Source organism: Dama dama, chromosome 20, assembly GCF_033118175.1.
Source record: "Dama dama isolate Ldn47 chromosome 20, ASM3311817v1, whole genome shotgun sequence".
Taxonomy (NCBI): Eukaryota; Metazoa; Chordata; class Mammalia; order Artiodactyla; family Cervidae; genus Dama; species Dama dama.
Window position 1 is genome coordinate 71,521,250 of NC_083700.1, and position 19,312 is coordinate 71,540,561.

The 19,312-nt window shown below is 38.1% G+C and overlaps 1 protein-coding gene and 1 non-coding gene across 2 annotated transcripts in view; both read left to right on the plus strand.

Moving 5' to 3' along the window:
- The window catches only part of NEGR1 (neuronal growth regulator 1), a 961,959-nt gene that overhangs the window by 745,094 nt on the left and 197,553 nt on the right, over window positions 1-19,312 (plus strand). Inside the window, exon 6 of the mRNA XM_061121612.1 lies at window positions 15,259-15,410. Coding sequence (XP_060977595.1) covers window positions 15,259-15,410 — 152 coding nt within the window. The remainder of the gene's footprint in view (window positions 1-15,258; window positions 15,411-19,312) is intronic.
- Window positions 7,057-7,129, plus strand: TRNAC-GCA (transfer RNA cysteine (anticodon GCA)). The gene has a single exon. It is a non-coding gene; the product is annotated as a tRNA-Cys (tRNA).

The following is a 19,312-nucleotide window of genomic DNA, read 5'->3' on the forward strand; positions in this document are numbered from 1 at the left end:
TCAATATATCTGTTAAATAGCAAATGTGTAACTACAATTGAATGTATTTGATGATGAGAACTTATAAAAAGTTATAAAAAGTCAAAAAAAACTTTTGACTTTTTAAGCAATGGATATCAAATTTAGTCTATGAATTTTTGCCATTCTTTACTACAAATATCCATGTCAGCATACCTCTCACTTAAGAATCCTATAATTTGTTCATCTTACACCACTACTTCAAAGGGAATATGATGAGCAGTACCTTATTGCCTGTTTTAAAGGATTTATTATCTATGTGCATAAAACATGCATGCACATGTTACACAATGTATTCACTTACCACTTAATGGATAGGAAAATGCCTAAAATCAGCCAGGTGTAGTATGCCGGGTTCACATTACACAGAAGTATGATGACCTTTTTCAATCAGGTAAGGTTTTCACTTTAGGGAATGATGATTTTTTTTTTTTACTGTTGGCTTTACAGAGGTGAGGTGAACTTGAGAAATCATAATGAAGAGGAAAAGGATTCCTCTCCTTTTTCCTATTCTAGATTACTTACTACTGGATCATCTAGACAGGCCAAAAATTTCATTTGAGTTGTTCATTTTGATGAAGGAATATAAGAAGGACAGTCTTCTTCCTTTCTTTTATTTTCAAGGGAACCAGAAAAGTGAGATAAAATATTTCTCTGTGTCTTCATTGATCCTTTTTTTCTTTGCTGTTTTTCATGTAATTTGTGTGTGTCAAAGTTATGAATACATACATCACATTTATATACCACTATGATTTTCAAGGACTTCCCCTGTGGCTCAGAGGTTAAAGCATCTGCCTGCAATGCAGGAGACTTGGGTTCAATCCCTGAGTCGGGAAGATCCCCTGGAGAAGGAAATAGCAACCCACTCCAGAATTTTTGCCTGGAGAATCCCATGGAGGGAGGAGCCTGGTAAGCTACAGTCCATGGGGTCGCAAAGAGTCGGACACGACTGAGCGACTTCACTTTTCACTTTCACTTTCATGATTTTAAAAGCATTTTGATATATGGTAATTTAGCAAAAGAAGGACATTTTTGCATTTCACTTATGATAGAATCAGCTCTTTAAGCTTTGGGTGCTACTTGAGAGGCAGAAAAGGTAAAAGAAAGAGATAAATATATAATAGTAACAATTTAAATGGTATGGACTCGGTACTCCACTCAATATATGTTTCAGAAAGACATGCAGTGGGAGATATATTCCTGCTACTCCTTCGATCAGTCTTCATTTCTATTTCCTCTGATAGTGTGAGTATCTCTCTATTCTCAGTGAGATTTTCAGGTGGAAAATGTGTATATAATATAACATGGTTCTAAAACAAAAACCAACTATTTCATCCAGTGCTCAACAATGGAGAATGATGTAAAACAGTATTTCACAACTGTTTTAGAATACATATCCCTATGAGTGAAATTTAAAACTTTGCAAAATTACCAAAATATGCACACTTATTTGTAAATTATGTACATGCATTTCTGAACTAGTGTATTGCATACATTAAATGAGCTAAAACAGATAAAATTTAGGAGATGAGATATAAATGAAGCTTAAATGGACATTTTATTATCTTTTTCTCATACTCTAAGAGATCACTGTACTCACCCTGAAGGGCTTGCCTTCCATTTTGGAGACTCTTGTGAAGTATGTTAATTTAAAATAAGGAAGTTTATGGAATTGTCAGTGACAACCCATTCTTGCCTTAGAATTCCATGGACAGAGGAACCTGGAGGGTTACAGTCCATGGGGTAACAGAGAGTTGGACATAGCTGAGCGACTGAACGCACATGCAAGAACAGTTTTAATGGCATGCAACTTTTATCCTATATGCTGACTTCGAAGTCTTACATCACATATTATATAATCACTGCATATTATGTTACTCATTCCTTGCATAATTCTAACTAGATTATACCTAAGAAAAATACAATCTCATAAAGGTAAAATGACTTGTGAAGGGAATTAAAGAATGGGAAGTAAAAATCTAATTTCAAGGAAAACTTGGAAGGTTGATGAATATATTTATGGCCTTTATATTGATGGTTTCACTTTATATTGAGGTTATCCAAACTCATTGAGTAGTATATATAAAATATGTAGAATTTTATATATATCGATTATACCTCAATAAAGTGACCTTAAAATCAAAACAACCACCCCCCTAATTTCCTGACTCTCATGTCAAGATATCACTCTTCTAGATTTTATACCACAATTTGATTATTCAGAGGGGTCTAGAATTATAATTCTCCAGATACACACACACACACACACACACACACACACACACGCACACACACCCTGCTCATCACCCCTCTTGTCCTCTCATTTGCAAGGCTGTTACTATGAGTCAGTCATTATATATTTTGATTTAGAAGGGTACTGGATCATCTAGACAGGCCATAAATTTCATTACCACCCCACATTAAAAATGATCTTCTCTGCCTACCTGAGATTTTCTTTCTTTGCATCAGGCACTTATCTGTGAGGTAATTTGTGAAATCTGAAAAAGGAATAAGTCCCCACATTGAAAAAACTTGAATTTCTAATATTATCTCATTATTATGTATTTGCTTATTTTTATTAGTATATTAATTTCATTCTGATGATATTTCACTCCTTTTTACAACCAAAGTCTTATCAATACAATTTCATCACACCTGTGATGACTTAGTCATTCAAGGCCAAGTTGATAAAGGGTAAATATCTGAAACAAATATTGGGATCTGGAGAGCACATATCCAGGTAAAACATAAGGACATATTATATTGAAAACTTTGGGCCAGTCAAACAAAGTTGAAAGTGGACTAACTCTAGTTTGCATCTCCTGACTTGCAATTTGTGACCTGTCATAAAAATCACCAAAATGAAGTAAGTACCAAGAAAATCCTAAGAGAATCCTAAGTCAATTCCTTAAAAGTGCATAGCAACGGTCAATTCAACTCAAATCAGAGCATTAACAAATGCTTCCAGAGGGTGGGGAAGGTAGTTTTTGTGCTGGAAAACAAAGAATGACTGGAATTTCCAAATATTGCAAGGAGTTGAAAATAATCATAAGCAAGGAAAGAATACAGTCAATGCATATGAGCATTGTGTGGAGAGTTTGTTATGCCTCAGGATATAAGACATGAAGTCTGGTGTATGTAATAGGAGGTAGGTTTAGAAAGGACCCTTAGGGCAAGACTTGAGGGATCTTAAATATCGTAAGACATTTGGGCTTGATTCCATAAGCCATTTGGGGCCTTTTCAAGAGTAGTAAAATGATCTACTACTCATCGTCACAAAACATTTCTGGAATCAGTTGGGAAGAATGGATGGGAAAGATATAAAATATGGTTTAAACTGGGGTATTTTTGTGCAGTTTAAAAGCAAGAGAGATAAAATGTAGTATTTGTGTATTTCAGTGTCTGATTAGATACAAGAAAAGGACAATTTGAAGCTAATTCCAAGTTTTCTGTCTCAATAACAAAGTTGAATGCTAAGTTATTAGCTGAGATTAGGAACACAGGAATGGAGAAGGCAATGGCACCCCACTCCAGTACTCTTGCCTGGAAAATCTCATGGATGGAGGAGCCTGGTAGGCTGCAGTCCATGGGGTCGCGAAGAGTCGGACATGAGTGAGCGACTTCACTTTCACTTTTATACATTGGAGAAGGAAATGGCAACCCACTCCAGTGTTCTTGCCTGGAGAATCCCAGGGATCGGGTCGCACAGAGTTGGACACGACTAAAGTGATTTAGCAGTAGCAGTAGGAACACAGGAAAAGAGATTTGGAAGAATTCTGAGTGCCGAGTTTGCTTGGGAAGCATACTGAATGCAGGTGTTAATACTGGATACACGGTCCACAAGCAAGCAGGGTTTTGGTTGTGTTCTTAAAATGCATAGTGATATTTCCAAAGTAAATACTTGGCCTTATCACTTTGTTCTGGAATCCTTCAGTGATTCCTGACTGCCCCTAGAATAAAGTCCTAAGAGTCCAGCACGCATGGGAGACCTTCACTTTCGAGCCCCTCTTGACCTCTCTGGCTATGAATCTGGCCATTCTGCTGTCTCAAAATAGGGGTTTATCCATCCTGAAATATTCAATTACCAAGCTGTGATATGATCTCTGTCTTTCAAGCCTCTTCATATGTTGGCTGTTTTGCTTATAAGCAAAATGGTTTTTTTTGCTTATACACACACACACACACACACACACGCACACACACACACACACCCTGGCTACCTTTGACAGGTACCTCTGCCTTCCACTAGTCCTTTTGTCTTAACTCAGATGTCACCTTCTCACAGAAAACTACCCTGAGACTTGTGCTAAAAGAGGAAACTCTCCAGATGTACTCCCATTTGCTCACCTCTATCAAAGTACTCTTTCAAAACTCTTACAGAATTCATTATTTATTTATTTATTTATTTATTTGTGGCTGTTCTGTGTCTTTTTGTTGCCCGGGCTTTCTCTAGTTGAGGTGAGTCGAGGCTACCCTCTAGTTGTGAGGCACAGGTTGCTCATTGCAGTGGCTTATTTTGCTGCAGAACTTGGGCTTTAGGATGTGCAGGCTTCAGTAGCTGCAGCATGTGGGCTCACAAACTGCAGTCCTGGGCTCTAGAACACAGGCTCGAGAGTCATGGTACACAGACTTTGTTGCTCTGTGGCATGCGGGGTCTTCCTGGATCAGAGTTTGAACCTGTGTCTCCTGCACTGCCAGGTGGATTCGTTACCAGTGAGTCACCCAGGAAGCCTCCCTAAAATACTGTTTTAAACCATACTCAACCTTTTTACTTGCCCATCTCTCCTCCTAATATAATCTACCAGGTAGTAAGAGTTCTGGCGTGTTAACCATCATGCTCACAACATCTAACAGGGTGTTTGTAACAACCTCTGTTGTGAGAATGAGTTGTGGCCTTTTCATAACGATAAAGTAGAGCCATTCTAGTCTTGATACATCTTCAAATTAAGAGACTATTCATAGAAATGTATCATCACCTTAGAGTGTGGAACACTGTAAACCCAATGTGTGATTACAGAAAGGAAGCTAGTTTCTGTTGCTCAATTCTGATTTCCTAGGATTTCTTCTTGTCAACTCGGTCTCTGCAAAGTGGTGGTGTTGGTATATTGTAGGATGAAATTTGACATTAAAATCATAAGCACGTTGATATTAGAAAAGCAGTTGAAGCAGAGAAGAGAAATCTAGACACAGGCCAGGCTGTCAGGGATACAAGACTGACTGCAGTCAGGGAAATATTGACATCTGCACTGTAGCCTTTGTTTATTTGGTATAGGGTTAAAAGGCTATTTAATATCATTCCTGTGCAAATCAAACTGTCACAAGGAAGGCAGCCCAAAGGTCTCTGATCTAAAATTATTAATTTCATTAAAATTGATGAAATAAACAAAACATACATTTTAAATAGCCTAATAAAGTCTAAAATCATTAAAATGTCCTAATATATTATAATAATATTAATTTATTCAAATATGCAACTAAAGATAGAAACCCCTTGGGGCTAAGACAGTGATGCATGATATCCTCCAGTCTGTTCCTGGGAATAAATGATACATTGTTTTTTAGCCTTGAGTGCCAAACAATACAGTAAACCAATAGGTTGCTATAGTAGCATGTTCACATAAATTTTCATGTCTCTCTGGTTTCTAGCAGTTCCTCTCCTCCCTCTTTTTACTTTTTTTTATCTACCCTGCACATCTGTGAAAAGCCTAGATGAGGTTGTTAATGTGCATATAATTGATACTGAGTTTGGCATATCTTGAAATCATGATGCCATGATCCTTTCAGTCACTCTCCTAGATCTTTTCTTTAAAAATAATTTCCTGTGTGCTCAATATTTAATATTTTTCTGCCATCTGAGAGGAAATGTATCTGTTCTAAGAAACAGACTCTATCATTGAACAATAATGACACCTATCATATATCCAGTGCTTACTGTGTTTGATATATATGTGTATATATGTGTATAATATTGCATTTTGTATGTTTAAAAATATTCTTTTATTAACACTTTGAAATTGGCTTCATTTTTTCCATTTCATAGATGAAAACCTAAGCACTAAAAAATGTAAAAACATAATTCAGTCAGTCAAGCACACACTTACTGTATAATTATTAAATGCCCAGTACTCTGTTACATACTTAGAATATGATGAATAACAAAACCAGCCAGGATCCTTGCCTGAATGGAATTATACTCTAATGGGGAATGTGGAACACAATCAAAAGCCACACAGATATATAACTTACAAAGAGATGTATTTGATGTTATGATGATGATTTGATCAAGTCAGAGAGAACACAGTAACTTCAGAGCATCACTAAAATTCAGACTTTAGAGACAATTCTGGGCTTAAATATATTGCTTTCTTGTTAATCTTCTAGATTCTGGGTTGTTTTTTTTATTGTCTGTCAGTCTTGATACAGCATGCATGTACACTATGGGGAGAGATTTACTACCACCCAAATATTTAGTGAAGCTAGGGGAAAAAAAAAAACAAGCAATAATTGATACTCAAGAGGTATGTGTGTGTGAAGGAAGGTGACCTGAGGAGGGAGGTGAAAGCAGATTTCATGCTTCTCATCTTGGGACCTTGAGTAGCCTGAAAGGCTGACTCCACTGGAGGCTAAAGACACCTGATGTAAGGGGTGGCCTTGCTGTGCATAATTAAGCCCATAATAGATAGTTAAGAGGCCTTTAGCTTATCTGAACTGCCAGAGAAATCACCAGACAGCTATCTGAACCAAACCCTACATTTTTGTTTGACTGTCTATCCCATTTGTTTTACCTCATGGATTGAACCTGGCTTTCTTGGTATGAATGCCACATGAAAACTTGGTTATTTAGCACCATTAGTTTTATTCCTTGTTTTAACTTGATTTCCTTCAACAACCCATGATTTCTGACTTGTCTCTCCAAATTCACATACAATATCCTGATTTCCATCGGTGGTTTCAAAATATCAGTTGCTACTTTTGGAGGATACCAATAATCAGAAGACCCAGATTTTAATTTTGGTTCTACAACTTATCAAATGGGCTTCCCTGATAGCTCAGTTGGTAAAGAATCTGCCTGCAATGCAGGAGACCCAGGTTCAATTCCTGGGTCAGGGAGATCTACTGGAGAAGGGATAGGCTACCCACTCCAGTATTCTTGGACTTCCTTTATGGCTCAGCTGGTAAAGAATCCGCCTGCAATTAGGTAGACCTGGGTTCAATCCTTGGGTTGGGAAGATCCCCTAGAGAAGGGAAAGGCTACCCACTCCAGGATTCTGGCCTGGAGAATTCCATGGACTGTATAGTCCATGGGGTCACAAAGAGTCAGAAGTGACTGAGCAACTTTCACTTTCACTTATCAAATGGTGGAAAATAAAATTATTTATTTTTTTCTAAATTGTTCTTTTTTGTCATCTGCAAAATAGGACTAATAATTCTTAGCTCATAGGATGACTATGAAGATTTGTTGATCATACCTTTGAAAATGCCTAAATGTCAGTTTCCCACACTCTTAACACTAAAAGTGTTTGTATAATGTTGAAGTTTCTTAGATTAACTTCTGTCATAAATGTGTTGAGAATGGCTATTATTTTCCACATTCATAAACCATTCCTGCTCACACTGAAAAGACAGAAATAGTCATGAATTCAGAGCCAGATATACATATTTAAGCTGAAACTTTAACATTGAAGGTGTCATTATAAGATGTGTTATACAAGGACCCATATGCCATCTCACTGTCATTTTCAGATTTTCAGATGTAGCTAAAACCCTTTAGATGCTACTAGTATTATATTTGTCTATTTCTCTTTGGTTCCTAAATCAGTGCCTCAAGCATAGGAGATAGTTAATAGTCATTTGATGACAAAATTAAACTTTTATTTCCACTAATACCATATCAGAGTATTTAACATCACCCGTGACTTTCTCTAAAGCTCTTTTTTTGAACTGTACTTTTAGTTCATACTATGACTTGGAACTCCACAAGCCTGAAATCAATTTCTGGAAGTAATGTTCCTTTTCTTTGTAAATATAACTCTTATGATTCCAGGGCTGCTTGTTTTCCCCTACCACCTTCCATATTTCCTATGCTATCACCCAAATACCAGTTAGTAAGCCTGTATTCATCTTATCCAGTTATATAATTTGATATATTATTATCAGGTATGTGCATGTGTGTGTGGGTGTGTGTTTGTGTGCGCGCGTGTGTGTATGTATAGTCACTCAGTCATGTCTGACTATGACCCCATGGACTATAGCAAGCCAGGCTCCTATGTCCATGGAATTCTCCAGGCAAGAATAATAGAGGGGGTATCCATGCCCTTCTCCAAGGGATCTTCCCAACCCAGAAGTCAAACCCAGGTCTCCCACATTGCAGGAAGATTCTTTACCATCTGAGCCACCAAGGAAGCCGTATTATTATCATATTCTTTTGTAATTCTAGTCTGATAAAAGATCTATTATCATTTAAGAACACCTCTCCCGTTCCTATTGAAAGTTGTTTTTTTATTTTTTTGCAAGTTATTTTAATAATTTAATTGTTGTTATCTGACACACTCATATATGGTTCCTATACTAACAATGGAGTTTTCCTGTGACTATTTGCACCTGAAAGCTTCAGTTCAGCTCAGTTCAGTCGCTCAGTCATGTCCAACTCTTTGCAACCCCTTGGACTGCATCACACCAGATCTCCCTGTCCATCACCAACTTTCAGAGTTTACTCAAACTCATGTCCATCGAGTCAGTGATGCCATCCAACCATCTCATCATCTGTCATCCCCTTCTCCTCCTGCCTTCAATCTTTCTCAACAAAAGCTTGCTTCTCTAGAAATATCTATTGTTACTCCTGACCTGGAAAGGCAAATAAAAATTATAGTCCCAAAATTTGTAGTGAGGCTGGATTTATATTTTAAATGAATGAGGTCCGGTTTAGTTGTCCCATTTATTTTTGCAACTTTAACAATCAGTGCTAATGGCTAGATGGCCAGTTTTGCTGTTGTGATGTTGCTCTGGGTTCTTCTGGCTATCCCAGATGGATACTGTTTAAGAGAGGTTATTATTATTAAGTTTGTTAACGTTTCATGTACCGAAAAGAGAAGTACCATAGTTGTTAATATGCTTTCCATGTGCTGCTTCTGACTGACACTGAAAATATGAAGAACTGTTCTAATTCAGAACTAGTTAATTGGTCAGACTATGTCAGTTATGAGTTGGCAGAAGTGAAGTGAAGTGAAATGAACATTGCTCAGTTGTGTCTGAACCCATGGACTATACAGTCCCTGGAATTCTCCAGGCTAGCATGCTGGAGTGGGTAGCCTTTCCCTTTTCCAAGGGCTCTTCCCAATCCAGGAATCAAGCTGGAGTCTCCTGCATTGCAGGCAGACTCTTTACCAACTGAGCTCTGAGGGAAGCCAGAATCTGCTGGCAAAGCAAATAGCCTTCAGTTCACAGATATATGAGATATTAACAAAAGACAGAAGAAAGAAGAAGGAGGGCAGTGGTCCTCGGTATGTGTCTCAGTCCATTTGAGCTGCGACAACAAAATACCACAGACTGGGTAGCTTATAAACCAAAGAAATTTATCTCACAGTGCTGGAGGCTGAGAGTCCAAGATCAGGGTGCCAGCATGATTGGGTGAGGATCCCTTTCTGGGTGTCAGACTTCTCATTGCATCTTCACATGGCAGAAACAGGTAGGGATTTCTCTGAAGTCTCTTTTATGAAGTACTGATCTCAACCATGAAGGTTCTACCTTCACCACTTTTAGGTTCCTCCCAAAGACGCACCTACTAATACCATTGTCTTTGGGACTTAGGATTTCAATATATGAATTTGGCAGTGGGGGGATGCAGATCATAGTGGTTTGAAACAAACTCCTAGAGGTAGCAGAGGGTAGAGGAACTCAGAGTCCACAGTAGTAGAAGAATCTTATGTCCGCGGGGCCCAATGAATAGTAAAAATGCAAAAACAATAAAAAAAAAAGTTCAGGCATTTCCAAGCAGGCACCATATGCTAAGGAATGTCATATTTAATTCCTAACGTAGTAGAGTTTGGTTTTTTTGTTTTTGAGTGGAGGGATTATAATAAAACATCTCTCATTCTATAAGCTAAGTATAAGAACCATTCTCTTAGAACTTGAAAGGGTTAAGTATCTAGGCAAAGAGAATGAACTCCTGAAAAGGCAACATTCTAGTTTTTTGTTGTTGTTGTTGTTCTCTGGTTTCACTGCAAATTGTGTTGTGAACTATTTCTTGAGTTGCCACTTTCAGATTTCATATCACTGATGCAAATAAAGAAGTCTGGATTCAAACAAATCTAGAATAAATATGAAAAATCCAGTGGGTCCAGGATCATCCTGTGAACAGGCTCATGGCACATGCTTGAAGCCAACTAAGGGCTTTTTTTTTTAACACAGAACAGCAATTCAATTTGTCAAATGTATGTTTGATATAAAAAGAATGACTCTCTTTCTAGAAAATATAATTATATTTAAACATATTAGAATAAGCCTGTTTCATTAAAAAACTCATCATAAAGATCTCTTTTCTTATTTATTTTCAGTCAAGCAGTGAAATTACATTAGGGTTACTTGTGATGGGACTTCTAGGCATAGTTCATTTTTTGTATCTATTAATAATAAGTATTAATAATAATAACTAATATATTCATATATATATGAATATATATGATTCTTTTTGAAAAAGCTTCAGTAATAATGTGTTGTTCAGCTTAGACCCTAATCACCCAGCACAGAACTCATTTGTGTAGTAATTTTTAGAATTGATTTAAATAGCTGAGAAAGCTTTCTCTACCACTATCTCCAGATAACTGTAGGAAAATCATAGAAATACACGCTCCAGAGATATATCCCATCTCAGAAGTCACTTTCCCTCCAGGTCAGCTTTGGAAAGAGTTCCCCAGTCATCTACCAGGCAAAGACTGGTTCTTCAATGATGCGTGAGCAGTCAGTACTTCTAAAACTCCCTGGTATAGAAGAAAGTAGGCTTTGGACTTTTCCAGTTATCTCAGAGATAGCTTCCTCTTAGGGAAGAAAATCCCCCCAGGGAAGATGCTTTTCTTTTTTATTGGCCATAATCACCTGCCAGGCTGATCAGAGCAGAAGGAGCTGCTACTGCTAAAGTGCCACTAATGTGCCACTCTGGTTAAGAATGCACATAACACTGCTGGCTAGGGGTCAAAAATGGGCCTGCACATAGAGAGTGTGGAGTCACTGCGTGGTTTAGCAACATCTGGGGCTTTGCCTTCAGATACATTAAAGGGCAGAAAGTTGGAACCCAGCTCAGAAGAACAGCCATAAGGAACATAAGCAAACAGTGCCATGAAGTAACGGAGTATACCCCCTTGGGATTTTCTCTCCAGAGTCTAGCCAAATGAAGACTAACAAATCTCTTCTCAATTCTTCAGCAGCAAAATGAGTCTTGGTTTTGGTAGATGGGACACAAAAGGGAGTTAGTAGTCTAAGGAGTTGCTGAGTCCTCTGGAGGATGCAGCCACAGCATTTTTTCCCCCTATTATTTTTATTAGTTGGAGGCTAATTACTTTACAATATTGTAGTGGTTTTTGCCATACATTGACATGAATCAGCCATGGATTTACATGTGTTCCCCATCCTGATCCCCCCTCCCACCTCCCTCCCCATCCCATCCCTCTGGGTCTTCCCAGTGCACCAGCCCTGAGCACTTGTCTCATGCATCCAACCTGGGCTGGTGATCTGTTTCACACTTGATAATATACATGTTTCAATGCTGTTCTCTCAGATCATCCCACCCTCACCTTCTCCCACAGAGTCCAAAAGTCTGTTCTATACATCTGTGTCTCTTTTTCTGTCTTGCATATAGGGTTATCGTTACCATCTTTCTAAATTCCATATATATGCGTTAGTATACTGTATTGGTGTTTATCATTTTGATGTTGTTTAGTCTGTAAGTCATGTCCGACTCTTTTGTGACCCCAAGGACTGTAGCCTTCCAGGCTCTTCTGTCCTTGGGATTTCCCAGGCAAGAATACTGGAGTGGGTTGCCATTCCTTCCAGGGGATCTTCCTTGATCCAGGGATCAAACCTGTATCTCCTACACTGGCAGGCAGATTCTTTACTGCTGAGCCACCAGGGAAGCTATTAGACATGGGCTTCCCTAATCCTGGGTGGTTCAGTTGTGAAAGAATCCACCTGCCAGTGCAGAAGATATGGGAAAGGTGGGTTCAGTCCCTGGGTCAGGAAGATCCCCTCAAGGAGGAAATGGCAACCACTCCAGTTTCTTGCATGGTGAATCCTATAGACAGAGGAGCCTGGTAGGCTGCAGTTCATAGGGCCACAAATTGTTGAACATGACTGAGCATGCACACACAATTTGATTTAAGCCATCATGCTAAAGCTTGAAATCTGCTATAAAGCAGGACAATGAAACTGTGGATTTTTATACATACCATATACTATTGTTTAAAAGTAAATTTACTGGTGTGATGTAGAAAAATATGTAAGAATCACTGTAGGATTTTATCATACATATTGATAGATTTGCAATATGATACTATATTGAGAGGTATCAGTCTCAGTAAAGTTGCTCAGTTGTGTCCAACTCTTTGCAACCCCATGGACTATACAGTCCATGGAATTCTTCAGCCAGAATACTTGAGTGGGTAGCCTTTCCCTTCTCCAGGGGATCTTCCCAACCCAGGAATCAAACCAAGGTCACCTGCATTGCAGGTGGATTCCTTACCAACTGAGCTACTAGGGAAGCCCCATGATATAGATGTTTAAAATTTCCATGTCCTAGATATTTTATGCCATATTTTCTTGTGTCAGAATTGGAGGTCATTAGGTTTATAGGTCAAGTGAAATTTTTTCAATACTTATTAAACTAAAAATTTTATTAATCTGATTAAAATTTGAATTTTGGATAAGCCAAATTCAGCTATGACAGGAAATATAAGTAATTCCCAGAGTAATCAGCATGGTTGCTTATTTTAATCTTCATTTAACTACAGTATATTTTATCTAAATTCAGATGCAAGTCACATAACATAATGCAAAGGAGTTCAACCTAAACTCTCAGGGGAATGTCAATTATTAGCATCTTTGTGATTAAAGAAATACTTAATACTAAGACTTAACACATTAAAGAAGAAAAATTAACAAGCCATTTGAGCTAAGAGCTTCTGTAGCCCATGTTATGATTAGCACTTTCTTTCACAATAAATTTTGGGGTTAGTTAGGGAGAAGTTATTATTTGGTTGGTTTCTCATTATAGCAAATTTCATATTTAGGGAGAATTTATTATTTGGTTGGCTTCTCATTATAGCAGATTTCATAGAGAGAAACATTCTTAAAGGGGCCACTGAAGGGGACTTAGTGATCCCTGTGTTGTGGGGATGTCATTCAACCTTCATTGACATACGTTGAGAGTGTTAGTCACAGTCATGTCCAACTCTCTGCAACCCCATGGTCTATATAGCCCACCAGGCTCCTCTGTCTGTGGAGTTCTCCTGGCAAGAATACTGGAGTGGTTTGCCATTCCCTCCTCCAGGGGATCTTCCCAACCCAGGGATCAAACCCAGGTCTCCTGCATTGCAGGCAGATTCTTTACCATCTTAACCACCAGGGAAGCCCTATTGACTTATGAACTATGTATTATTCACCTAAGATACCACTATTACATGCTATGTAGAATTCAAACATAAAGTATGTCCATATGGCCTTGCCTTTTGAGAAATTTAAAGCAATTCAGTTTATTTGGGTAGACTTATAGAAACTGCTAGAGAGAACAATGCAATATTGTGGTTTTGATTTTATAAATTCTACAACAATTTGGAGAGTGATATGCACAGTAAGAGGAAGAGATACAGAGAGAGGAAAGTCATTTAGAGAGCAGTAGACTAGGAGAGATAGGACATAGATCAGGCTTACATGAGGATGGAGAGATCTGGCTGTGAGAGATAAAAGGGAATGGTGACCACTGGAGAAAGATTCAGGAAAAGAGTGAAGCAGAAGCAATCATGTGAAGCATTGAAAATGGTAGAACTATGCCAGCCTATCTGAAAGTAAGGGCCTCTACTGCTAAGTGTAGAGAAGGAAAGTTGAGCATTCAGGGTGGAATCAGGTAAGATTGAATCCTATATTGAGGTCTAGAAAGGTTAAAGGACTTTATTAGGCACATTACTAAAATGTGGCACAGATAGGCTGCTGCTGCTGCTGCCTAATCACTAAGTCATGTCCGACTCTGTGTGACCCCGTGGGCTGTAGCCTGCCAGGCTCCTTTGTCCACAGGATTTGTCTAGGCAAGAATACTGGAATGGGCTGTTATTTCCTTCTCCAGGGGATCTTCCTGACCCAGGGTTTGAACCAGCCTCTTCTGTTTGGAAAGCAGATTCTTTACCACTGAGCCTCCTGGGAAACCAACCAAAGATAGGACTCAACTTTAAATATTACCCTCAATATTATATTTAGCTTTTTTTTTTTCTTTTAGTAGATTTAGCAAGTCATCTATTTGGGTTGTACTTACAAAGTAGCAGTAAAGTGTTGAGTCTGGACTCAGAACCATCCTACCACAACCATAGGATTAACTTTCATGAAAGTTTTCTAAAATTATCATTTGAAATAGCCTAGGCCTCACTAGGTGACGCTAGTGTTAAAGAACCCGCCCCTGCCTATGCAGGAAACATGAGAGACGGGTTTGATTCCTCAGTCAGGAAGATTCCCCGGCGGATGGCATGACAATCCACTCCAGTATTCTTCTCTGGAGAATCCTATGGACAGAGGAGCTTGGTGGGCTACAGTCCATAGGATGACAGAGAGTCAGACACAACTGAAGCAACTTAGTACACAGATATATTCTAGTCAACTTTTTAGAAATCAGGAGTTTGCGTTTACTTAATTTTTAATATTTAATCCCTTTTATTTTCCCTTGGTTGTAACAGTTGAGATGACATTGCTGTAATGTGTTTCATTTTCTAAAATGCAAATCAGTGTATGAGCAGGACATGTGGGTATCTAAGTCTGGTTTGTTATCCAGCACAGATAATCCCATAGGAAGAGTCTGCCACTGTCATACAGTTTCCCTTCCCCGGCATCCACTACTGTAAGGAAAATATAATTACACTATTATCATGCTATATGCTAACAGCAGCATGGGCAAAACTGTCCATGGGTTGCCATGACAACCCCATCTAAGATAAAAATGAAAATGGTATTCGCAACGCATATTTACTTAGAGTTTATTTTGTCTTTTAGGCTCTTCAACGGCCAACAAGGAATTATCATTCAAAATTTTAGCACAAGATCCATCCTCACTGTTACCAATGTAACACAGGAGCACTTCGGCAACTACACTTGTGTGGCTGTCAACAAGCTGGGCACGACCAACGCGAGCCTGCCTCTCAACCGTAAGTAACACAGAATTACCAAAGCGCTCCCAGGGCCTTCTGGCTCCTGTCTGGGAGCTCAGCCTGATGTGACGTGTTCCTTACACAGAGGAAATTTGGCCCCAAAATAACCTGGATGTTGGAGAAATAATCCCTATAGAATTACATATGTGCTTAGAAAAATATTTTTGGTCTGAGAGAAGGAGAATGTTACATAAATAATAGGATCCACTAAAGATGTCTTCTGACTGATGATGGCTGGTTGGTGGAATTTAGTTTTTGTTTTGTTTTGCTTTCAAAAATGCGTTATATTTAAGCATAGATTAATCTGGACTGAATTTACTCTTGATTGACTTTCTCTAGATATTTTGAAATAGAATTTCACCATGACCAAGGTATAATAGTGAATAAATGATGTAATAGTGAGTAAATGATGATGGACAAAATATTTTATCCATATATGTAATGTTTTTACTCAAAACTGTATTTTGAAAAAGAACTTGAGGTTTTACTTAAATAGGTACTTTAGTTCTAATGTATCTTAGTTCCTAAGGAACAGAAATGAAAAAAAAGAAGACCAAACACAAGGATTAGGGGAAAGGAGAGCATTATATTTTAACATTTTCAATTAGTTTTAGTACTTTTTAGAAGCTGTTGTTCAAGAATTGTTATAACCATAGAATATTCCTGATTTTGAAGTGGAATTTTACTCAAAATGTTCAAAGAAGACTCCAGAGAATATGCTGTCTTTTTAGTTGTACAGTTATCTAAACCATTCTTATCTTTGATAGTTTATGTTTTTATGGTAGCCTGACATATGTATATGTATGCTGTCATCCTTTGATAGTAAGCTATCTCTGAAAAAGGCAAATATTATGAGTTCGTCACAGACATGATTGTTTCTATTTTGCAGAAATGAGAAATGGGATATATAATGCTTCTACTACTTAAAAATATTAAATAACAAGTTTCATGATTTATGAACTCTGAATTACCAAGATTGAAGAATCTCTATTGTTAAATAAAGTATATCAGTTGGTTGTTAATAGAAAATAATAATTTAAGGTGATTTGTCCTATATACACTTTTAAAACATCACATCATTTATTATTTCAGTTTAATATTATAAAATATTTCTTAGTACCTCCTACTCTGAAAGAAAAGCATTGCTTGCCACAAAATAGTCAAAGTATAATATACTTGCTTAAGTTTCTTCCATGAAGATTATTTACTTAGTGTAATTATGAATAATAACATTGCAAATATTATAGAGCAGTTTGAATTCCAAGTTAATGTAAATATTGATACTTCTTTTGTAATGTTATTAATATTTTAAATTGTTTAAACATTCAAGAACCTGAAAGAGTAAATGAATTAAGCCAAGTAAAGAAAAATTTAAGGCTTAATAACACATTAATTTTTGCTACTTAAATTTCTAAACCACACTCTGATTTTCAAAACTGAAGCATTAATGAATGTAACAAATTAGAAACAAATGTCATTTATTTGTTTGTTTTACTCTGGCAACCTTAGCACAGTCAACTGGATATAATGCACTGCTGAAAAGGCTTCTAAACGTGGTATCTTCAGAATGGACTCTGATGATCTTCCTTTGTCGCTGACTTTCTGTGTATAGAAGTGCTAAGGATAACTAGAATAATTTGATTGAAATTCATTAAGAAAGACATAGTATGCAAATTTTGTCTATAATTTTGAACACACCCCTAGAAGTTTGAAGAAATGTCTGTATATTCAAAACTCTTGTGTGACCTCACCTGAAACTCTTATTGCACTGAGTTTCTATTTTTTACAATAATTACTTTTGTATAGTTTGTATCTCTCTACCAAATTATGTTTGTTGAGCAGACAGAATCAATATCTGATTAATTCTCCCATATCACTAAGCACAGTTCAGTTCTGTTCAGTCGCTCAGTCGTGTCTGACCCTTTGTGACCTCATGAATCACAGCACGCCAGGCCTCCCTGTCCATCACCAACTCCCAGAGTTTACTCAAACTCATGCCCATCGAGTCGGTGATGCCATCCAGCCATCTCATCCTCTGTTGTTCCCTTCTCTTCCTGCCCTTAATCCCTCCCAACATCAGGGTCGTTTCCAATGAGTCAATTCTTCGCATGAGGTGGCCAAAGTACTGGAGTTTCAGCTTCAGCATCAGTCCTTCCAATGAACACCCAGGACTGATCTCCTTTAGGATGGATTGGTTGGATCTCCTTGCAGTCCAAGGGACTCTCAAGAGTCTTCTCCAACACCACAGTTCAAAAGCATCAGTTTTTCGGTGCTCAGCTTTCTTCACCGTCCAACTCTCACACCCATACATGACCACTGGAAAACCCATAGCCTTGACAAGATGGACCTTTGTTGGGAAAGTAATGTCTCTGCTTTTTAATATGCTGTCTATGTTGGTCATAACTTTCCTTCCAAGGAGTAAGTGTCTTTTAATTTCATGGCTGCAGTCACCATCCGCAGTGATTTTGGAGCCAAAAAAAATAAAGTCTGACACTGTTTCCACTGTCTCCCCATCTATTTCCCATGAGGTGATGGGACCAGATGCCATGATCTTAGTTTTCTGAATGTTAAGCTTCAAGTCAACTTTTTCACTCTCCTCTTTCACTTTCATCAAGAGGCTTTTCATCAAGTGAAGTTCCTCTTCACTTTCTGCCATAAAGGTGGTGTCATCTGCATATCTGAGGTTATTGATATTTCTCCCGGCAATCTTGATTCCAGCTCGTGCTTCTTACAGCCCAGCATTTCTCATGATGTACTCTGCATATACGTTAAATAAGCAGGGTGATGATATACAGCCTTGACGTACTCCTTTTCCTATTTGGAACCAGTCTGTTGTTCCAGGTCCAGTTCTAACTGTTGCTTCCTGACCTGCATACAGGTTTCTCAAGAGGCAGGTCAGGTGGTCTGGTATTCCCATCTCTTTCAGAATTTTCCAGTTTATTGATCCACACAGTCGAAGGCTTTGGCATAGTCAATAAAGCAGAAATAGATGTTTTTCTGGAACTCTCTTGCTTTTTCGATGATCCAGCCGATATTGGCAACTGGATCTCTGGTTCCTCTGTCTTTTCTAAAACCAGCTTGAACATCTGGAAGTTCATGGTTCACGTATTGCTGAAGCTTGGCTTGGAGAATTTTGAGCATTACTTTACTCGCGTGTGATATGAGTGCAATTGTGTGGTAGTTTGAGCATTCTTTGGGATTGCCTTTCTTAGGGATTGGAATGAAAACTGACCTTTTCCAGTCCTTTGGCCACTGCTGAGTTTTCCAGATTTGCTGGCATATTGAATGCAGCACTTTCACAGCATCATCTTTCAGGATTTGAAATAGCTCGACTGGAATTCCATCACATCCACTAGCTTTGTTCATAGTGATGCTTTCTAAGGCCCACTTGGCTTCACATTCCAGGATGTCTGGCTCTTGGTGAGTGATCACACCGTTGTGATCATCTGGGTCATGAAGATCTTTTTTGTACCATTCTTCTGTGTATTCTTGCCACCTCTTCTTAATATCTTCTGCTTCTGTTAGATCCATACCATTTCTGTCCTTTATTGAGCCCATCTTTGCATGAAATATTCCCTTGGTATCTCTAATTTTCTTGAAGAGCTCTCTAGTCTTTCCCATTCTGTTGTTTTCCACTATTTCTTTGCATTGATCGCTGAGGAAGGCTTTCTTATCTCTCCTGGCTATTCTTTGGAATTCTGCATTCAAATGGGAATATCTTTCCTTTTCTCCTTTGCTTTTGCTTCTCCTCTTTTCACAGCTATTTGTAAGGCCTCCTCAGACAGCCATTTTGCCTTTTTGCATTTCTTTTCCATGGGGATGGTCTTGATCCTTGTCTCCTGTACAATGTCACGAACCTCCATCCAAAGTTCATCAGGCTCTTTGTCTATCAGTTCTAG